At 39.5% G+C, this 18,945-nt stretch overlaps 1 protein-coding gene across 7 annotated transcripts; it reads left to right on the forward strand.

Annotated features, from left to right (window-relative positions):
• Positions 1–1,437: 1,437 nt before the first annotated feature.
• Positions 1,438–18,945, forward strand: LOC135110904 (organic cation transporter 1-like). Of its 7 annotated transcripts, XM_064023539.1 has the most exons (13): positions 1,438–1,480; positions 1,635–1,692; positions 8,220–8,528; positions 8,701–8,810; positions 10,333–10,427; positions 10,664–10,829; positions 10,940–11,094; positions 12,632–12,800; positions 13,438–13,510; positions 13,897–14,048; positions 17,416–17,627; positions 18,032–18,207; positions 18,310–18,945. In XM_064023539.1, exons 3-13 carry the CDS (start codon positions 8,244–8,246, stop codon positions 18,547–18,549), a joined length of 1,833 nt encoding a protein of 610 aa, XP_063879609.1. In that variant the 5' UTR covers positions 1,438–1,480; positions 1,635–1,692; positions 8,220–8,243; the 3' UTR covers positions 18,550–18,945. The 7 variants fall into 7 exon arrangements, with proteins under 7 accessions (XP_063879609.1, XP_063879612.1, XP_063879607.1 ...); XM_064023542.1 differs by having other exon boundaries at positions 1,438–1,692; positions 10,336–10,427; XM_064023537.1 differs by having other exon boundaries at positions 1,458–1,692.

The raw sequence follows: 18,945 nt of genomic DNA on the forward strand, positions 1-18,945 counted from the left end.
AACACGTAAGTGTAACAACTGGATTCAATAAATGATTCGTGTCATCGTGTGGGTCTGAATCAACCTTCGCCGCCTGCTGGCGGTAACAATGTCTAAGGCTCTAAGCCAACAACAAAAGTTTCACCAATCTCTAAAAGAGGATGACCAAGGGAAAGCCAGAAGATCACCAGTAGAGCGGCCCTGACGGAACCCATACTGCCGATCAGATAGAAGGTTGTGAAATAGTAGATGTTTAAGAATCTTCCTGTTGAGGATAGATTAAAAAACTTTAGATAGGCAGGAAATTAAAGCAATAGGACGGTAGTCTGAGGGACTAGAACGGTCACCCTTTTTAGGAGCAGGCTGAATGCAGGAAAACTTCCACCAAGAAGGAAAGGTAGGTGTTGAAAGAGCTGAAAGAGTGGAAGCACGGAGGCACAGTTTTGGAGAACAATAGTAGGGACCCCATCAGGTCCATAAGCCTTCCGAGGGTTTAGGCCAGCGAGGGCATAGAAAACATAATTGCGAAGAATTAAAAAAAAAAAAAAAGTAGCATGCAGCAGTCAGTGGGTGGAGGAGAGGGAGGAACAAGCCCTGAATCATCCAAGGTAGCGTTTTTGGCAAAGGTTTGAGCAAAGAGTTCAGCTTTAGAGATAGATGCGATAGCAGTGGTGCCATCTGGTTGAAATAAGGGAGGGAAAGAAGAAAAAGCAAAGTTATTGGAGATATTTTTTGCTAGATGCCAGAAGTCACGAGGGGAGTTTGATCTTGGAAGATTTTGACACTTTCTATTAATGAAGGAGTTTTTGGCTAGTTGGAGAACAGACTTGACATGGTTCTGGGCAGAAATATAAAGTGCATGAGATTCTGGTGATTAAATAAATAAATAAATAAATAAATAAATAAATAAATAAATAAAAAAAAAAAAAAAAAAAAAAAAAAAAAAAAAATATATATATATATATATATATATATATATATATATATATATATATATATATATATATATATATATATATATATATATATATATATATATATATATATATATATATATATATATATATATATTCATCATTCATATATTTAATTTCACGTGTGCCTACATGGCCGGCCAGACCTGTTTTTAACCTTTCTCCTTCAACTCTCCCTCTCAAGGGAATATCACACCTTCCTTTCCTACATTCCTACCTGTCCTAAGAAAAAAAAAAAAAAAAAAAAAACGTGCTGCCTTCCTATTCCTAGTTTTCCTTCCTGGTCGTTGGTCAGAATAACGACCACTACCATTGGTCAATTCATCCCATTTTAAAGCATCTCATTGGTCATTCTTCATCCCAGAAGTTGTATTCCTGATCCATTTGTCCCACATAAATAGTACCGTACGTGTAGCTAGGCCATTAATCAGTTTGTGGTCATTTAGTTCATATCAATCTGCTCAGTCATCAGAACTCCACAATCAGTCCAGTTCATATCAGTTCAGAGAGAGCACATCAGTCGCCACGTCTGTAATCAATTGTGTCTCGGTATCATGCGTGTACATTCTATCAAGAACAACTCTTATAAATTGTGTCTTACTCGCACAAATCAAGAATATTAAACCACTACCCACGGCCTCCACGCTACCAACAATACTAAGCTACTAACTGGTTTTCCAGAGCACCACCACACCAAGCTTCTTCATCTGATCCAGTAGTGGCATCATCAACAGAGGCGGCAAGTATCTATCTAAAACAGTGTGGTCAAGATCAAAATAATCTCCTCCCCTCCCATCCCCTCTCCTCTCTTCCTTTCCCTTCTCTTCTCTTCCCTTTCCTCCTCTCCCTTCCCTGCCCTGTCCTCCCCTCTCCTCTCTTCTTTCCTCTCCTCTTCTCTGCTCTTCTCTTCCCTCCTTTCCCCATTCCCTGCCATCCTTCCTTGTCTTCCTTTCCGTTCCCTGCCATCTTTTCCTCCCCTTTACCTGCCCTCCTTACCTCCCCCTTCCCTGCACTCCTCTCCCTTCCCTCCTTCCATTCATCCATCCACCCTCTCTCTCTTGTTCCACATCTCTGACAGATAAGGGGATAAGGGAAGTGACAGGGAGGGAGGTTTTGTATCAGTCACATCAGTCATAACAATTACTATTATGTATATTCATCATTAATATATTTAACTCCACTGTCCAAATCTGGCCAGTCATCTATTTTTAACCTTTTCTCCTTCCAATCTCCCTCTCAAGGGAATACCACACCTTCCCTACATTCCTGCCAGTCCTTAGGGAAAACATCTGCATTTCCTTCCTGTCTTCCTCCCTGGTCATCGGCCATAATAACGACCTCTACCATTGATCCCTTCACTCCACAGATAAACAGTTGATTGGTCATCTCTTCATCTCCGATTCTAAATCGTGGTCCACTTTCACATAAATAGATCCTGTATGCATAGCCAGAGTCAGTTCCACAGAGAGAGAGAGAGAGAGAGAGAGAGAGAGAGAGAGAGAGAGAGAGAGAGAGAGAGAGAGAGAGAGAGAGAGAGAGAGAGAGAGAGAGAGAGAGAGAGAGAGAGAGAGAGAGCACATCAGTTCAGTTCAGTCCATCAGAGTTCAGATCAGAGACACAGTCTTCTGCTAGAGAATCAAGGATCATCATGTCTGGTCATAATCTGTGTTTTGGTATCATGCGTGTACATCTCTGTCCATCATTGAATCAAGAAGTATTATTAATTCTTTGTGTTGAATTTACTCGCACAATCGACCATAATCTAAACCACTACCCTACACTACTACTACACTACTACTACAGAGAGAGAGAGAGAGAGAGAGAGAGAGAGAGAGAGAGAGAGAGAGAGAGAGAGAGAGAGAGAGAGAGAGAGAGAGAGAGAGAGAGAGAGAGAGAGAGAGAGAGAGAGAGAGAGAGAGAGAGATACATGGAGGAGGCAGTAGACACCTGCCGAAACGATAATTACTCCCAGTGAGGTCTAAAGCACTGTTCAGGGGGTGCTGTGAACTTATCATTAAACCCAGCTGTGACCTCACTGAACGTTTCCCTTTGTGTCTCACAACACAAGGGGGCAGTCACAGCCTGCCCTCTAAAGACAACTCTCTTCCTCCACACAAAACTACAAGCACCTAATAACACACACACCCTTCACTCAAAAATTTTAAAATCATCAATGGCGATTTCTACACCAGCCTTGGAGTCCCCACCTGGGGAGGGGACCATAAATGTCCCGAAGTCGAACTGCCTTTCTGTCGACGACCCTAAGTGTCTTGACACCCCCCCTCAACTTTTTCTTCATTAACTTCTGCAACATTCGTGGTCTAAGATCTAATTTTCAATCTGTAGAACACCACCTCTCCTCTTCTAAACCTCATCTTCTTTTCCTCACTGAAACTCAGGTGTCTGAGGCAACTGACAGTAGCCCCTTTTCTGTTCCCTCCTATTTTCTCTATCCTCATTTTCGATCCAAAGCTGGATGCTGCGTTTATGTGTGCAATGACTTAACCTGCTCTCGTGCCCACCCTCTTGAATCTTCCGAGTTTTCCACCATCTGGCTACAACTACAGAGTCACTCTCAAACTAAATTTATCTGTGCTATATATCTTTCACTTAACTCCTCTGACTATAAGAAATTCTTTGACTACTCAACTTCCAAAGTGGAGCACATTCTGACCCTCTTCCCTTTTGCAGAGATCTCCATTCTTGGAGACTTTAATGTTCACCACCAGCTTTGGTTTTCCTCTCCCTTCACTGACCATTCTGGTGAACTAGCCTTCAACTTTGCTATCCTCCACGACTTAGAGCAATTGGTGCAACACCCTACTCGTATTCCTGACCGTCTTGGAGATATGCCCAACATTCTTGACCTTTTCCTGACCTCTAATCCTTCTGCTTATGCTGTCACCCTTTCTTCTCCATTGGGCTCCTCTGATCACAATCTCATATCTGTATCTTGTCCTATTGCTCCAATCCCTCCTCAGGATCCCACTAAGTGAAGGTGCCTCTGGCGTTTTACCTCTGCTAGTTGTGGGGACCTGAGGAGGTATTTTGCTGATTTTCCTTAGAATGATTACTGCTTCCGCATCAGAGACCCGTCTTTGTGTGCTGAGTGCATAACAGAGGTGATAGTGTCTGGAATGGAGGTGTACATTCCTCACTCTTTTTCTCGTCCTAAACCTTCTAAACTTTGGTTTAACACAGTTTGTTCTCGTGCTATACATGATAGAGAGGTGGCCCACAAAAGGAATTTAAGCCTCCCATCACCAGAATCTCATGCACTTTATATTTCTGTTTGGAAACATGCCAAAAACTAGCCAAAAACTCCTTCATTAACAGAAAATGTCAAAACCTTTCAAGATCTAACTCCCCTCGTGACCTCTGGCATCTAGCCAAAAATATCTCCAATAACTTTGCTTCTTCTTCTTTCCCTCCTTTATTTCAACCAGATGGCACCACTGCTATCACATCTATTTCTAAAGCTGAACTCTTTGCTCAAACCTTTGCTAAAAACTCTACCTTGGACGATTCTGGGCTTGTTCCTCCCTCTCCTCCATCCTCTGACTACTTTATACCACCTGTTAAAATTCTTCGCAATGATGTTTTCCATGCCCTTGCTGGCCTAAACCCTCGGAAGGCTTATGGACCTGATGGGGTCCCTCCTATTGTTCTCCGAAACTGTGCCTCTGTGCTTGCACCTTGCCTAGTCAAACTCTTTCAGCTCTGTCTGTCAACATCTACCTTTCCTTCTTGCTGGAAGTTTGCCTACATTCAACCTGTTCCTAAAAAGGGTGACCGTTCTAATCCCTCAAACTACTGTCCTATTGCTTTAATTTCCTGCCTATCTAAAGTTTTTTAATCTATCCTCAACAGGAAGATTCTTAAACATTTATCACTTCACAACCTTCTATCAGATCGCCAGTACGGGTTCCATAAAGGCCGCTCTACTGGTAATCTTCTGGCTTTCCTTACTGAGTCTTGGTCATCCTCTTTTAGAGATTTTGGTGAAACTTTTGCTGTTGCCTTGGACATATCAAAAGCTTTTGATAGAGTCTGGTGCAAAGATTTGATTTCCAAACTACCCTCCTACAGCTTCTATCCTTCTCTCTGTAACTTCATCTCAAGTTTCCTTTCTGACCGTTCTATTGCTGCTGTGGTGGACGGTCACTGTTCTTCTCCTAAATCTATTAACAGTGGTGTTCCTCAGGGTTCTGTCCTGTCACCCACTCTCTTCTTATTATTCATTAATGATCTTCCCAACCAAACTTCTTGTCCTATCCACTCCTACGCTGATGATACCACCCTGCACTTTTCCACGTCTTTTCATAGACATCCAACCCTTCAGGAGGTAAACATTTCACGCAGGGAAGCCACAGAACGCTTGACTTCTGATCTTTCTAAAATTTCAGATTGGGGCTGAGCAAACTTGGTATTGTTCAATGCTTCAAAAACTCAGTTCCTCCATCTATCAACTCGACACAACCTTCCAGACAACTATCCCCTCTTCTTCAATGACACTCAACTGTCTACCTCTTCTACACTGAACATCCTCGGTCTGTCCTTTACTTATAATCTGAACTGGAAACTTCACATCTCATCTCTAGCTAAAACAGCTTCTATGATTTTAGGCGTTCTGAGACGTCTCCGCCAGTTTTTCTCACCTCCTCAGCTGCTAACTCTGTACAAGGGCCTTATCTGTCCATGTATGGAGTATGCTTCACATGTCTGAGGGGGTTCCGCTCATACTGCTCTTCTCGACAGGGTGGAATCAAAAGCTTTTCGTCTCATCAACTCCTCTCCTCTAACTGACTGTCTTCAACCTCTCTCTCACCCCCGCAATGTTGTATCTCTAGCTGTCTTCTACCGCTATTTTCATGCTAACTGCTCTTCTGATCTTGCTATCTGCATGCCTCCCCTCCTCCCGCGGCCTCGCAGCACTAGACTTTCTTCTTTCTCTCACCCCTATCCTGTCCACCTCTCTAACGCAGGAATTAACCAGTATTCTCAATCATTCATCCCTTTCTCTGGTAAATTCTGGAACTCCCTGCCTGCTTCTGTATTTCCACCTTCCTATGACTTGAATTCTTTCAAGAGGGAGGTTTCAAGACACTTATTCATCAATTTTTGACCACTGCTTTGACCCTTTTATGGGACTGGCATTTCAGTGGACATTTTTTTTTAATTGGATTTTTGTTGCCCTTGGCCAATGTCCTTTCTACATAAAAAAGAAAAAAGAAAAAGAAAAAGAAAAAAATATATATATATATAAATATATATATATTTTTTCTTATATTTCTTATATATATATATATATATATATATATATATATATATATATATATATATATATATATATATATATATATATATATATATATATATATATATATATATATATATATATATATATATATATATATATATATATATATATATATATATATATATATATATATATATATATATATATATATTGTCCCATGTTTCCATACATATGGTATCACGAACACTATTACAAGCATAAATCCAGATGTGTTTGAACGTGTTCTTCTGCAGTGGCGGACGCGCATTGAAATGTGTTTTCAACACAAAGGCAGTCATGTAGAGTATATTATGTAAATAAAAATGTTTTTTCTGTAATTCTGTAATTTCTTAAAATTTTCCTATGTATGGAAACTTATGGGACACCATATATATATATATATATATATATATATATATATATATATATATATATATATATATATATATATATATATATATATATATATATATATAGTACAAGTGGCACTGCAGCCTCAATTAGAACAGTAATCAGCAAGCTTATCAGAAGAAGAATTTCTGATACAAGTGGTGTGCAGCTGTGGTGTGCGATTGAGGAACACACGAAACTCTTGATTCTCAAGATCCAGTACACGCTGAGATATGGATATCAGGCCACCATCACAAGCAAGTTGCAAGGCAGTATTCATTCATCACATAGACGACATTGTGGGTGTATCGCTCTCGACGTGGCAAGTCGTGGTCCAATCCTGCCTGTCCTTCACCACGTTCAAATCCTGGGTCAACTCACCTCACTGGCGCCTTGCTCTGCCCAGTCACTTCTGCTCCCATCTATCTGTCTCCTGCCTGCCTGCCTGCCTGCCTACCTGTATGTCTCTGTCTATCAATGTATATATTATTCCTTTCTGTCCTTCATTACTATCTATTGTTTTGCGTTACCATATTGCATGCTATTCTGTGTATCACATTGTGTGTTTCATATTTCTGTGTATGTTCTTCATTGATTCTCTGTGCGATTCACGTCTCATGAAAACACGATCACAGTCTGCACTATTTTCATCACTACCTGCCACAATATCTATTGAAAACACCACGACACCTCACATCACCTTTATTAATGAATCTCATCAACTTCCTAATTTTCTGGAGCTGGCACAGAGACCGTTCATCAGTTTATTCAGAGGATTGAGTGTTTTAAGTAGAAGATCTTCGTCACCTCACTGTATCAGATAGATCTTTACCTCCTTTTGTTCCGATGATGAGGTACTTTCCACTCCTGTATTGATGATTTTTCTTGGTGGTGGCTACTCTGGAGGACCTGGTGGTAGCTTGATATTGTTGGTAGCATAGATATTATGGTAGCGTGGAGGTCGTGGGTAGTGGTTTGATATTGAAAGTAAGGCAAGGCTTCCTCTAGTAGCACACCTACTTTGAGCTTGACAGGTGTAGATGTGACATTTTCCAGCCCAATTTTGCAGAATACATTGTTATCGATTGTGGTAAGAACAAATTGTAACTTAACACCTTTACATGGAGACTGTTGAGCATAACAGAGGATATCAGTGCCTGATACAGCAGACTTAACATAGCATATTTCATCCAGATTAATCTCTTTGTACATTTCTGAACACTTGGTATTCAGAAAAAAAAAAGTCCAAAAATGCAGGATGGAGTTTGTTTCAATATCAAATTTTGCTTTGTCTACATAAAACACCGAAAGATACAAATATATAAATATAAGGTCCTTTGCACAGAGCACGCTCTCCACATATCATACCAATGTTCACAAGTGTCTGTAATACATTTGTAACAAAGTATTTCATGTAGATTTTTTAAAACTTGATTGTTTTGAATACGTAGCTACTATCACTGAATGGCATTCAGGCCGAAACTAGGTGAATGGTTATTACTTAAATTTTTTCTTTATTCCAGGGATTTGAAACCTATAAATATTTTTAGTAAATTTCCTGGTTTATTCCTTTGTAGAAGGCACACTGAAACACTGCAAGTATGGATGAGAAGTTCAAACTCAAAGCTAAAAACAAGACAAGCCACTCTACTGCAGCGGAGAAGTACAGCACCAACTCGTCCATCGAAAATGTATGCACAGCCACCACAGAAAGGACCAACAGCAATGGCACGACCAAGCCTCTCATCTCCCCAGCTAAGACAGCAAAGCTTGGCAGTGCTCAGGATTTCGACGACATCTTAGAGGTGGTGGGATCATTTGGCCGCTACCAAAAGATGATGATGTTCCTCATCTTCATGCCGGTCTCTTTCTTCGCTGCATTTACAGTTAGTCACTACGTCGTACTATCTTCATTTTCAAGTGCATTATTATCTTCATTCTCAAGTACATTACTATTTTCATTCTCAAGTGTATCACCTCAAAACACGGAGTGTTATCATGATTTTTCTTGTGTCCTTGAATATTAGTAAAGCTCTGTGAAATGTTCTTTCTTTACAGTCAAATTTGTTCCTGTTCCAAATGGTGTTGCCCGATTACTGGTGCCACACTCCTGGCCGCGAAAACACCTCGCTCAGCTTGGCCGAGTGGCGCCAGCTCACACGCCCAAGGTAATACTACTCGTATGCGGCGCCAGGCCTCAGCCAGTGATGAATGTCGCCGGTCTCCCAGGATGAATCCTGAGACAAAGCTTAGCATATGTAGCTGTCTTACTCATGGAGACCATAACCATCTCGACTCCAAATGTCAGGCCTGTAGCCCTTTTTTTTTGTTTGATTATTCTGATAAAACGTAACAATTATTAACTGATAAATGCAACAAACATTTGAGTTTCCATGGACACAGCTGACCTAGCCGTCAGCGTAGATAACCAAAGAATCGCTAACTCAGAACCTGATCATACTAAACCGATAGCCCGATAAAGAATTATTTGAATATATGAAATGAATTTTAATCTGCGATTTGACTGAACTTCGTAATGATTGTCTTAACTGCGAAATACTTGAAAGTCCTGAAATGTTGATGTGTTACAACATAGACGTTTTTTTTCCTTTCTTTTTTATTTATTTATTTATTTGCAATTCTTCTTAGAGCAGAGATGGTCAGTTCCTTCTGTTTAAGAAGGTTTACGTAATGGACACCTTTGCAGAAAAATTAATGCCGCCATCCGGAGTTCTTCGATGCAACCGCCATCGCATTGGCGGAAAACATGTAGGTATTTTTCAGGCACTCCGCGATAGCATAAAACATGGCCAGTTTTAAGCAGAATTCAGACTCGGGTTACCGAGGTTCTTATGTCCAAGCAGTGGCCAGCATGTGGCCAGCATGAACAAATTAAATTATATATACTTTTTTTTTCTTCCAACGTCATACAGTTTATTTCCACTGCCTCCAACTGCTCGTAGGCAGTAACCACCCTGAGGTCATCAGCTACGGAAAGGGGAGGCACCACTCTATTCCAATGTGTTTCAACAGGCTGTTATAGAGGAAACACTGCCCACCGTACTACAGGAGTCATTGCGACATTCGACCATGAGCCGTGATCAGGGATTCAAGCCCTGATCACCTTACAGAGGTCTTGGGAGATTCGCCTCACATGTCAAAAGTAAGAAAAAAAAAAAAAAAATCCGCAATCCATTTTTTTTTTTTTTTTTGTTACTTACGTGTGCAGAAGTTGACTTTTATATTAATTATTTATAAATTGCATTCAAGGAGTGAATGAACCAGCTACGAAGACTAAACCTATTTACTACAAGAATTTGATGATAACATGTGGTGCACTCCATTTAAAAAGAAGATCAAGAAGCAAAAAAAAAAAAAAAAAAAGAAAAAAGAAAAAAAAAAAGAAAAAAAAAAAAAACTGAAATACGCGCTGCAAAAGCTGAAGAACACTTCAAATTATTTTTTCCTGTTTTTTCTTCTAATTATTAAAAAGAGAGTGTGAACAACACTTTCTGTGAAATCCAAGAGGCAAAATTTACAATTTTATTAATTAAGATATTTTGTGAATTTAAATAAAGTAAATAACAAAGAAAAACACAACATAATAGTTAAACCAAACTCCCGCTGTGCCCTGTGTCGAACACACCTCTGAAATGCCTTTGTTTCTTAAATTCCATATTGGAAATTCAGCAGCAATGGGGAGCCCTCAAGGTGCCTGATGCATGAAATCAGCTGGATGTCTTATAACAACACAAGCACGTTCACTGTCACCAACAAAACTAAAGGTATTGTAACACACTGAAGCTTTAACATTGTACGCGTTTATCAATTGAATTGGTCTTTGTCAATTATAGGCGTAACTTAGCGCCGGAATACATATATAAAATCATTTGGATGAATCTAATGAATTGATAATGTTTACAAGAATAAAAAGTAATAAATTAATAAATAAATAAAAAGTAAAAAAAATAAATAAAAAATATAGGTGAAATTAAGCAAGAGCGGCATGATGCGCTTACAGAATGCAACAACGGCTGGGAGTTTGACACGACTGAATATTCAGCGACAGTGGGCACGAGCCTGGAGTGGGTGTGTGAACGTGACCACTACTCCCACTACACAATGTCTGTCTCCATGGCTGGCAACGCCTTTGGCAGTCTCATCTTCCCGATACTTGCTGACAAATAGTAAGTAACACACAACACACACACACACACACACACACACACACACACACATAGGTCATATCTAAAACCTTAATATTTTCACAATTTTTTCCCTTTCTTCTTGATGAAAGTGTGGGTCGACGGTTCATGTTCTTCGTAGCTCTCAGCCTCCAAATCATATTTACAATCCCGCTGCTGTGGGTGACGAACGCCGCAGTGCACATAGCCCTTCGTTTCTTACAAGGTCTCTGCTTCGAAACCAACTACCTTATGCCCTACGTAATCTGTGAGTACTAGCAATATTCCTTTATGCTTGGTAACTTTTAAGGAAATGCAACAATTCCATCTTCAGACTATCAAAACAATATGCTCAGGGAAACGATGTCCACAGCCGCTTTGTCACTCTTAAACTGCACTTCCTGAAGAATAGTGATAAACACCTTTCCAACGCGCAATGTTCATACATTTGATACGCCCTTATACATATAATAAAAGTAACTAAATGAAGAAACTGATGAATAAAAATAAAATTATAAAAAGTTATACTAAAAACATGCGTTATTAAAAATAATAATAACAATAATAATGTAAAATCTCATCAGTATGCTACTTGTTTCCACTTCCTTAAAACCTTGGTTGTATGCAGACATTCAACATCCGTGACGCTGTTGATTAGTTTACTACTTGGTGCTTCAAACATGAGAAGCAGACTAACGTTTTCGCTGCAATTCAGTAAATGTTGGAATCCTCGGACGAAAACACATCGAAGATATACTACAATGTTTTCCAATGACACACACACGTCGTTTATTCATGGCCCATAGACGTTACGACCGCCGGAATCGTATGCAAATCTCGCTGTGTATGGGATGATTGTACGACCAAAAGTAGGCGGAGTTAGCGGCCGGATCGGAACCTGCCACCACCAGGTTCGTGGCTTCAGTTTCAGTTCAGGCGGCAGGAAGTCCGAGCGTCAACGGCAATGTCCAGCGATCTACTTCATTTCTGAAGCAGCATTCACAGCGTGAAGATGACGGCGATGTCCGCTGATAAGGAGTTTTGGGCCGATTTCATTAAACTTTATAAAGAACAACCTTGTCTATGGAAAGTGAAAAGTAAAGAGTGTAGCAACAAAGTAAAAGGAATGCGGCATGACATTTTATTAGAGGCATTACATGAAAAGGTTGCAACGGCCACTCGAGACTGTATTGATAAATAAATAAATAAATGAATGACCCCAGGAGTTGCTTCCGGAAAAAAATATAAATAAATAAATAAATAAAAAATCCAGAGTCCATGGTCAGGAGCTGGGGCTTTTAAAAAGGTCACTTAGTCGTAACACAATCATGTGTCCAGACTTTCACCGTGACAGTGTTGCCGCTTCGCTTCCTCGATCCTGCCTCACCCAATTCTATCGTCACTAACACGCAGCTACACAAACTGTATTTCCTTGTGCAAACTGTAAACTCTAAAAATTTTTATTTTTATTTTTATTATTATTGTCATTTTTTTTTTTTATCCAGAAAGCTAAAGCTGTAATGAACAACGACTCTCTTAATTTGTGATGACAAATTTACGATCATTCGTAAGATTATTCGAATATTACGATTACCTCTCCTAAGTATTCGAATGCAAATGAGAATACTCTGGCATATAATAGCAATCATTCCAATACAAATATAAATATACCTAGATGCTGTATTCGATTGTGTTCGAACATGAATACAAAATAAAAATATTCTATCCATAATGTCTCATCCAACAACATGTTCAGCCTTTGATTCGTCGTCATGCCTGCTGGCTCTTGACTTCTGCGTTGCCAGACATGGAGGTCATACCACCAGAGCGCCGCGCCCATGGTGTAATGGTGTCCTTCATTGCATGGACCTTCGGAATGTGCTCCACGGCATTCGTGGCGTGGCTCGTGCCGCACTGGAAGTACCTGGCAGTCATCTCCATCTTCCCATCACTGCTCGGATTTCTGTACTGGAGGTGACGCTTCAACCGTTATGTAGTGTGTGTGTGTGTGTGTGTGTGTGTGTGTGTGTGTGTGTGTGTGAAATCCATTCTAATATTTTCGTACAAGTTATTTCAATCATAGCACAAATTTTTGGCTCTCCAAACTACCATTTGTGAATAACTGTATTTGTCTTAGTGCATAAACTCTAAAAGGAATTTAACAAAATATTATTTACGGTAAATGTTTACGGAGTCCAAGATTACTTTACAGTCAAGGCTAAGTGCGTGTAAATAGACATGTTTTACGTAGATAACCAATATAAAAATTTTGCTTCTTGAGCACGTGAAACTTTGATTGATTTTGCGACAATTATTACCATACGTATCTATATATTTCCAGCATCCAGTTTTACAACAGTCTCTTATTTATGGAAACTATGAGTACATTAGAAAAATGTGTCCCTTAATTCAGCAAATTTTGATTTCAACGGTGATCTTGAAAGTTCAGCAGAACCCTGCGATACATTCGGATCCCTTATCGTATACTAAACTTCACTCGCTAGCTATTTTTATCCATAACTAATATATTTTGTGCTTGCTAAATATTCATTTTCGGTCACTTCATGATATGTAAAAAGTTGAAGTAACTGTGACAGCAGTTTTGTTCCAGGCACCTCCCAGACTCCCCGCGCTGGCTGCTGGCCAAGGGCAAGGTCCACCAGTGTGCGGACGTCCTTCTGCAGGTGACTCCCATCTTGTGGAGTTATTATTATTATTATTATTATTATTATTATTATTATTATTATTATTATTATCATCATCATCATCATCATCATCATTATTATTATTATTATTATTATTATTATTATCATTATTACTATCATTATTGTTATTATATTATTCTTATTATCGTTACAATTATCATTATCAATATCACTATTATTATTATTATTATTATCATTATTATCATTATTATTATTATTATTATTATTATTATCAATCTGTTTTTCATTTTCAAGAGGGATGATTTCGTATACTTTTATTTCATTTTCCATTTACTTATCTATTTTTATGAGAAGCTGGTAGACGGTGAACCAAGTCTCATGTTCAGTGTGATCCCGAGTGACAGATAAGTGCGACCAATAAGGCGCAGGTGTCGCGCCCCGAGGTGGAGGCCAAGCTTGAGGAGCTGATGCGGCGGCAGCCCGTGGACCACCCACTCAGCGACGTGCTACAGTACCCGAAGCTCGCCGTTAGAACTCTGATGCTCTTCCTCGTGTCGTAAGTTTTACAACCACACCCATCACCTTCTTCACCAAGGTCGAGACCCCTGAGTGGCTCAACGTGACCATTGGTGTGTCTCTGGTCAGTACCCACAGTACAGAGACCCACAGTCGTTCAACTAGCATACCTATGCAAATTTTCAGATCAATCATAAAAAAAAAAAAAAATGTCAAATGCATGGGCAACACAAAATTAGGTACTAAAACATGTGTGCTTATTAATCTCTCTACTGCTAATAGCGATATGACACGTGTTACGGTAAATTTGCAGTTTCAACCAATACTCCCATCCTCTTTATCTCTTTGACTATAGTCAACAAGCACAGGGGCCTAGTGGTAATGGTTCTTGGGTAGACAAAACCAAAATGAGGCATTTTTGACATTCCTGAAAAAGGGTTATTCTAAATCGAAAATGTTCTACGCACACATGCATTTTGAGGCACTGTTCAGCCGTGTTGTGCAATTCGAGAGTGGCCTAGCGCCAGACACAACGGCCGGCCTTGGAAAAGAAGCACAATGTCCATACACTCAGTATTACTTTAAGTACCTGCGGGGAACTGCTTGTGACTGAATAGCTATCAGCTGATGTGCCGGCAAATAACAGCCTTGTTCTTTCCCACTCCCTGCCCGGGCAGGCATGCTGCCACTGCATATTATTTTATTTGTCGTTTATTACGTCATAGGACGGATAACAATGGCGGAGAAACACCATGTCCACACACTCATCACTTTAAAATAGTTGTGCAAAACAATCTAACTATATTCTCTGTCACTGTCTCGGCGGGGAACTGAGTGTGACTGAACAGTTATCAACTGATTTGCTGGTAAATTTACCCACGTTCCTGCCTGAGCAGGCATGCTGCCACATGGCCTTTTATTTTATTTGTCGTTTATTACATCCTTTCTATCATCATTGTGTTATGTTTATTGGTAAGTCACGTCCATTGTCACCACTCGTCTCGTTGTGGGATACTGCAAAGCTCCAGAACTTGCAGAAGTCATGACTGAATAATTCACAATTTCACTAACGGACATCCAGATCTACACACTACAGTGACTACACATACCGCCATGGTTACCCGCAGGGCCGGGCCCGGCCGGGCCAGGCACACTTGAATTTCATACCACGGCTAAACAAGCCCTCAAAATGCATATATACATAGAACATTTTCGACTTAGATTATCCTGTACTTTCACCTCTAGCAGCATCTGCAAAAAAATTGTAAGCTAAGTGAATTCGTCTGAAGTTAAGATTTGTGTTATGAAGGTGGAAAAAGAGAAAGGTCGCAAGTTGTCAAGAAACTATTTTAGAAATGAAAAATGGAGTTTAACAGAGAGGAGTACGAAAAATTGTATCTCAGGAAAAGAAAAAAAAAAATAAAAATAAATAAATAGTAATAAAATAATAAATAAAAAAATAAAAAAAATAAATAAAGAGGTTGATGTATGATTTCAAATTAGGTAATTTTCTTTGATTATAAACAGAGTGAATGAAGAGAAGGACCTTAGAGTGACGATTCAAGGCAACAAACCACGGCACATATCAACAGAATAACGAGTGTCATTTATAATCTCTTAACAAAAATCAGAGCGGCCCTTGTAAACATTGATGAAGATATGATGCAAAAATTAATAATTGTGGTTATGATTTATTCTATACAGATTAGAATAAGAAACGGTTTTGTGGTCTCCGCATACGAAACATTGCGCTATAATTGCAACTTGTCCTATCCTCTTCTATGATGATGATACCACCCTGCACTTTTCCATGTCTTTTCGTAGACTTCCAACTCTTCAGGAAGTAAACAGCTCACACAGGGAAGCCATAGAACGCCTGACTTCTGATCTAAAATTTATAATTGAGTCAGAGCAAACTTGGTATTGTTCAGTGCCTCAAAAACTCAATTCCATCATTGATCAACACGACACAACCTTCCAGATAATTATCCCCTCTTCTTCAATGACACTCAACTGCCTCCCCTCCTTTATACTGAACATCACCGGTCTGTCCTTTACTTATAATCTAAATTGGAAACTTCACATCTCATCTCTAGCTGAAACAGCTTCTAAGAAGTTTGGCGTTCTCTTCCAGATTTTCTCACTCCGTCAGTGGCTAACTCTGTACAGGGGCCTTATCCGTCCATGTATGGAGTGTGCTTCACATGTTATGGGATGAGGGGGAGGTTCCACTCATACCGCTCTTTTAGACAGGGTGGAATCAAAAGCTTTTCGTCTCATCAACTCCTCTCCTCTAACTGAATGTCCTCAGCCTCTCTCTCATCGCCACAATGTTGCATCTTTTGCTATCTTCTACCGTTATTTTCATGCTAACTGCTCTTCTGGTCTTGCTAACCGCATGCCTCCCCTGCTCCCGCGATCTCGCTGCACAAGACTTTCTTCTTTGTCTCACCCCTATTCTGTCCACCTCTCTAATGCATGAGTTAACCAGTATTCTAAATTATTCATCATTTTTCTCTGGTAAACTCTGGAACTCCCTGCCTGCTTCTGTATTTCTTACTTGCTATGACTTATAAACTCTTTCAAGAAGGAGGTTTCAAGTCACTTATCCTCTGTCATCTGCCTTTTCTATTTGCCACTCTTTTGGAAACTGGCACTTAAACGGACTTTTTTCCTCGTAAGTTTGTTACCTTTGACCAGTGATTCTCTCGCATAAAAAAAAAAATGTCATCGGGCTGCTGAAGACTTCTCTCAGTCTCAACTTATAATTTCCTTTCTTGTGTTTCACCTTACCATTAACAAACATGCAAAAACAAAACAGGTGGAGTTCTGTTCTACATTTTTCAACGATACCTATTCAAAATTTGTTTATTTCCTTCTTTCAGCTCTTACATAATTACTTATTCTTCTGTGTTTATCCGTTTCAACATTGATCTTACCTCTCAGCCTTTTCCAGCAAGATCTCTGTTTTTTCTTGCTGTCTGCATCTTTTAGTGTTTTCTCTCTTTTTAGAGTTGGGAACAAAATTAATTTGCCGATGGCAGCATTACAGTTTTTTTAGGAAATTATTCCATTTCTCCTGCACCCTTACTGCTTAATAACATGGCTCCAAGTGGCAATCGATAAATAATTTTTGTAAACTCACATAGTTCGCCTTTTCATAGTTTCACCTTTTCTTTTTTATCTTCTTGTGGTGTGTGTGTGTGTGTGTGTGTATATGTGTGTGTGTGTGTGTGTGTGTGTGTGTGTGTGTGTGTGTGTGTGTGTGTGTGTGTGTGTGTGTGTGTGTGTGTGTTGAATTATAAATCCATATTACTGTTTAAGTACAGCCGCAGTGTGGCATAATGACTTTTAATGTTATTGACATTTAATTTTACCAGATTCTGACAGATTCTTGCATTGGTCAGGTTCATGCAGTTTGTGGTGTACTCAGTCGCTATGTTGAGCATGACGGTACTCCCCAATAGTTTTCTGGCTCATTTTGTCCTCTCCATCTTCGAGTTACCAAGCAACTTCTTTGGCTGGGCCGTAATCCACTACATGGGCAGACGCTTCATGGTTTACTGCACCTTCCTCCTACTGTCCGTGTTTTGTTTGGCAGCCTACTTTTGCATCCAAAGTAAATAACCCCTACAATTCTTATATATTATTACTTTTTTGTTATATATATATATATATATATATATATATATATATATATATATATATATATATATATATATATATATATATATATATATAACATTTAATCATTCATTCGTTCTCTGGAGTGAAAAGAGATCCTTTTACTCACGAGTCCTCTCTCTCTCTCTCTCTCTCTCTCTCTCTCTCTCTCTCTCTCTCTCTCTCTCTCTCTCTCTCTCTCTCTCTCATATCTTTCCCTCAATATAAGAATCATCATAGATTGCTCTGGATAATTACGCGTGTATCGAACTCATTTTAATTGCATATTCTATGTCTGTATTTAAAGTAAAAAACATGAAATGAAATGAAATATAAGGCTGAAACTTTATAACGTTGCAGATGAGTGGCTCCTACTGACAATATTGGGTTTTGTGAAATTCTTCTCAACGTGTGGCCTCTTCGTGGTTTTCCTAATGACAAGCGAAGTTCTCCCTACCCCTGTTAGGACCTCCGGCACTGGAATCACTGTGGTGTTCGGAATGCTAGGGATGGGTGTAGCGCCTCATGTCCTTCACGTACGTCATCACTTATCTGCTCCTTGACTTCGTTCTTTTGTGGTTGATAGTCGGTGAGTGGTGCTAAGTGATAATGAATTCAACGGTTAACATGTTTTGCAGTCTGGGCTTGGCGAAGGTGGCCACTACTGGATCCTACTGGCGATGACATTAGCATCTGCTATTTGTATGATTCCTTTCCCGGAGACGCTGGGGCTACAGCTGCCTCAAACTTTCCAGGACGCCGAGGATCTGGGGCAAGGACGCCCCTTTACCACATGGATCCACCACTGGAACCTTCACAACTTCTTGCAACCACCGGAATCTCAGCATAAAACAGTTAACAAAGCTTTGCTCACTTAGTTCAACTGGATTCCAACATTTTTGTATACATGGCGCTTTGTCAATATTCTTATCTACAAAAATTTAATATCTCATCAGAAAAATAGGACTATCAGTACTTCTCGGCCTGAGGTACTTGTACCACATGGAGTACAAGAGCATTTTTTTTTTTTTGAGATACGCGACCTTAAATAATAGTATAAAAAAAAAAATATGTAAACCATGTATATTTTTTCTGTATTAGTTATATTGCTGTTGGTTGGTTGGTTGCTGCATTGGTGAACTGAGGTTAATATGATGGAGGCAAAAGATTGATTGGTGATTGGTATTTTTGTGCTAAAACATGGAAGCTATAAAGTGCTGCACTTCCAAGGGTTAAATTACAAACACAATTAAAAATACATAGGAATGTTTAAA

Source organism: Scylla paramamosain, chromosome 21, assembly GCF_035594125.1.
Source record: "Scylla paramamosain isolate STU-SP2022 chromosome 21, ASM3559412v1, whole genome shotgun sequence".
Classification (NCBI taxonomy): Eukaryota; Metazoa; Arthropoda; class Malacostraca; order Decapoda; family Portunidae; genus Scylla; species Scylla paramamosain.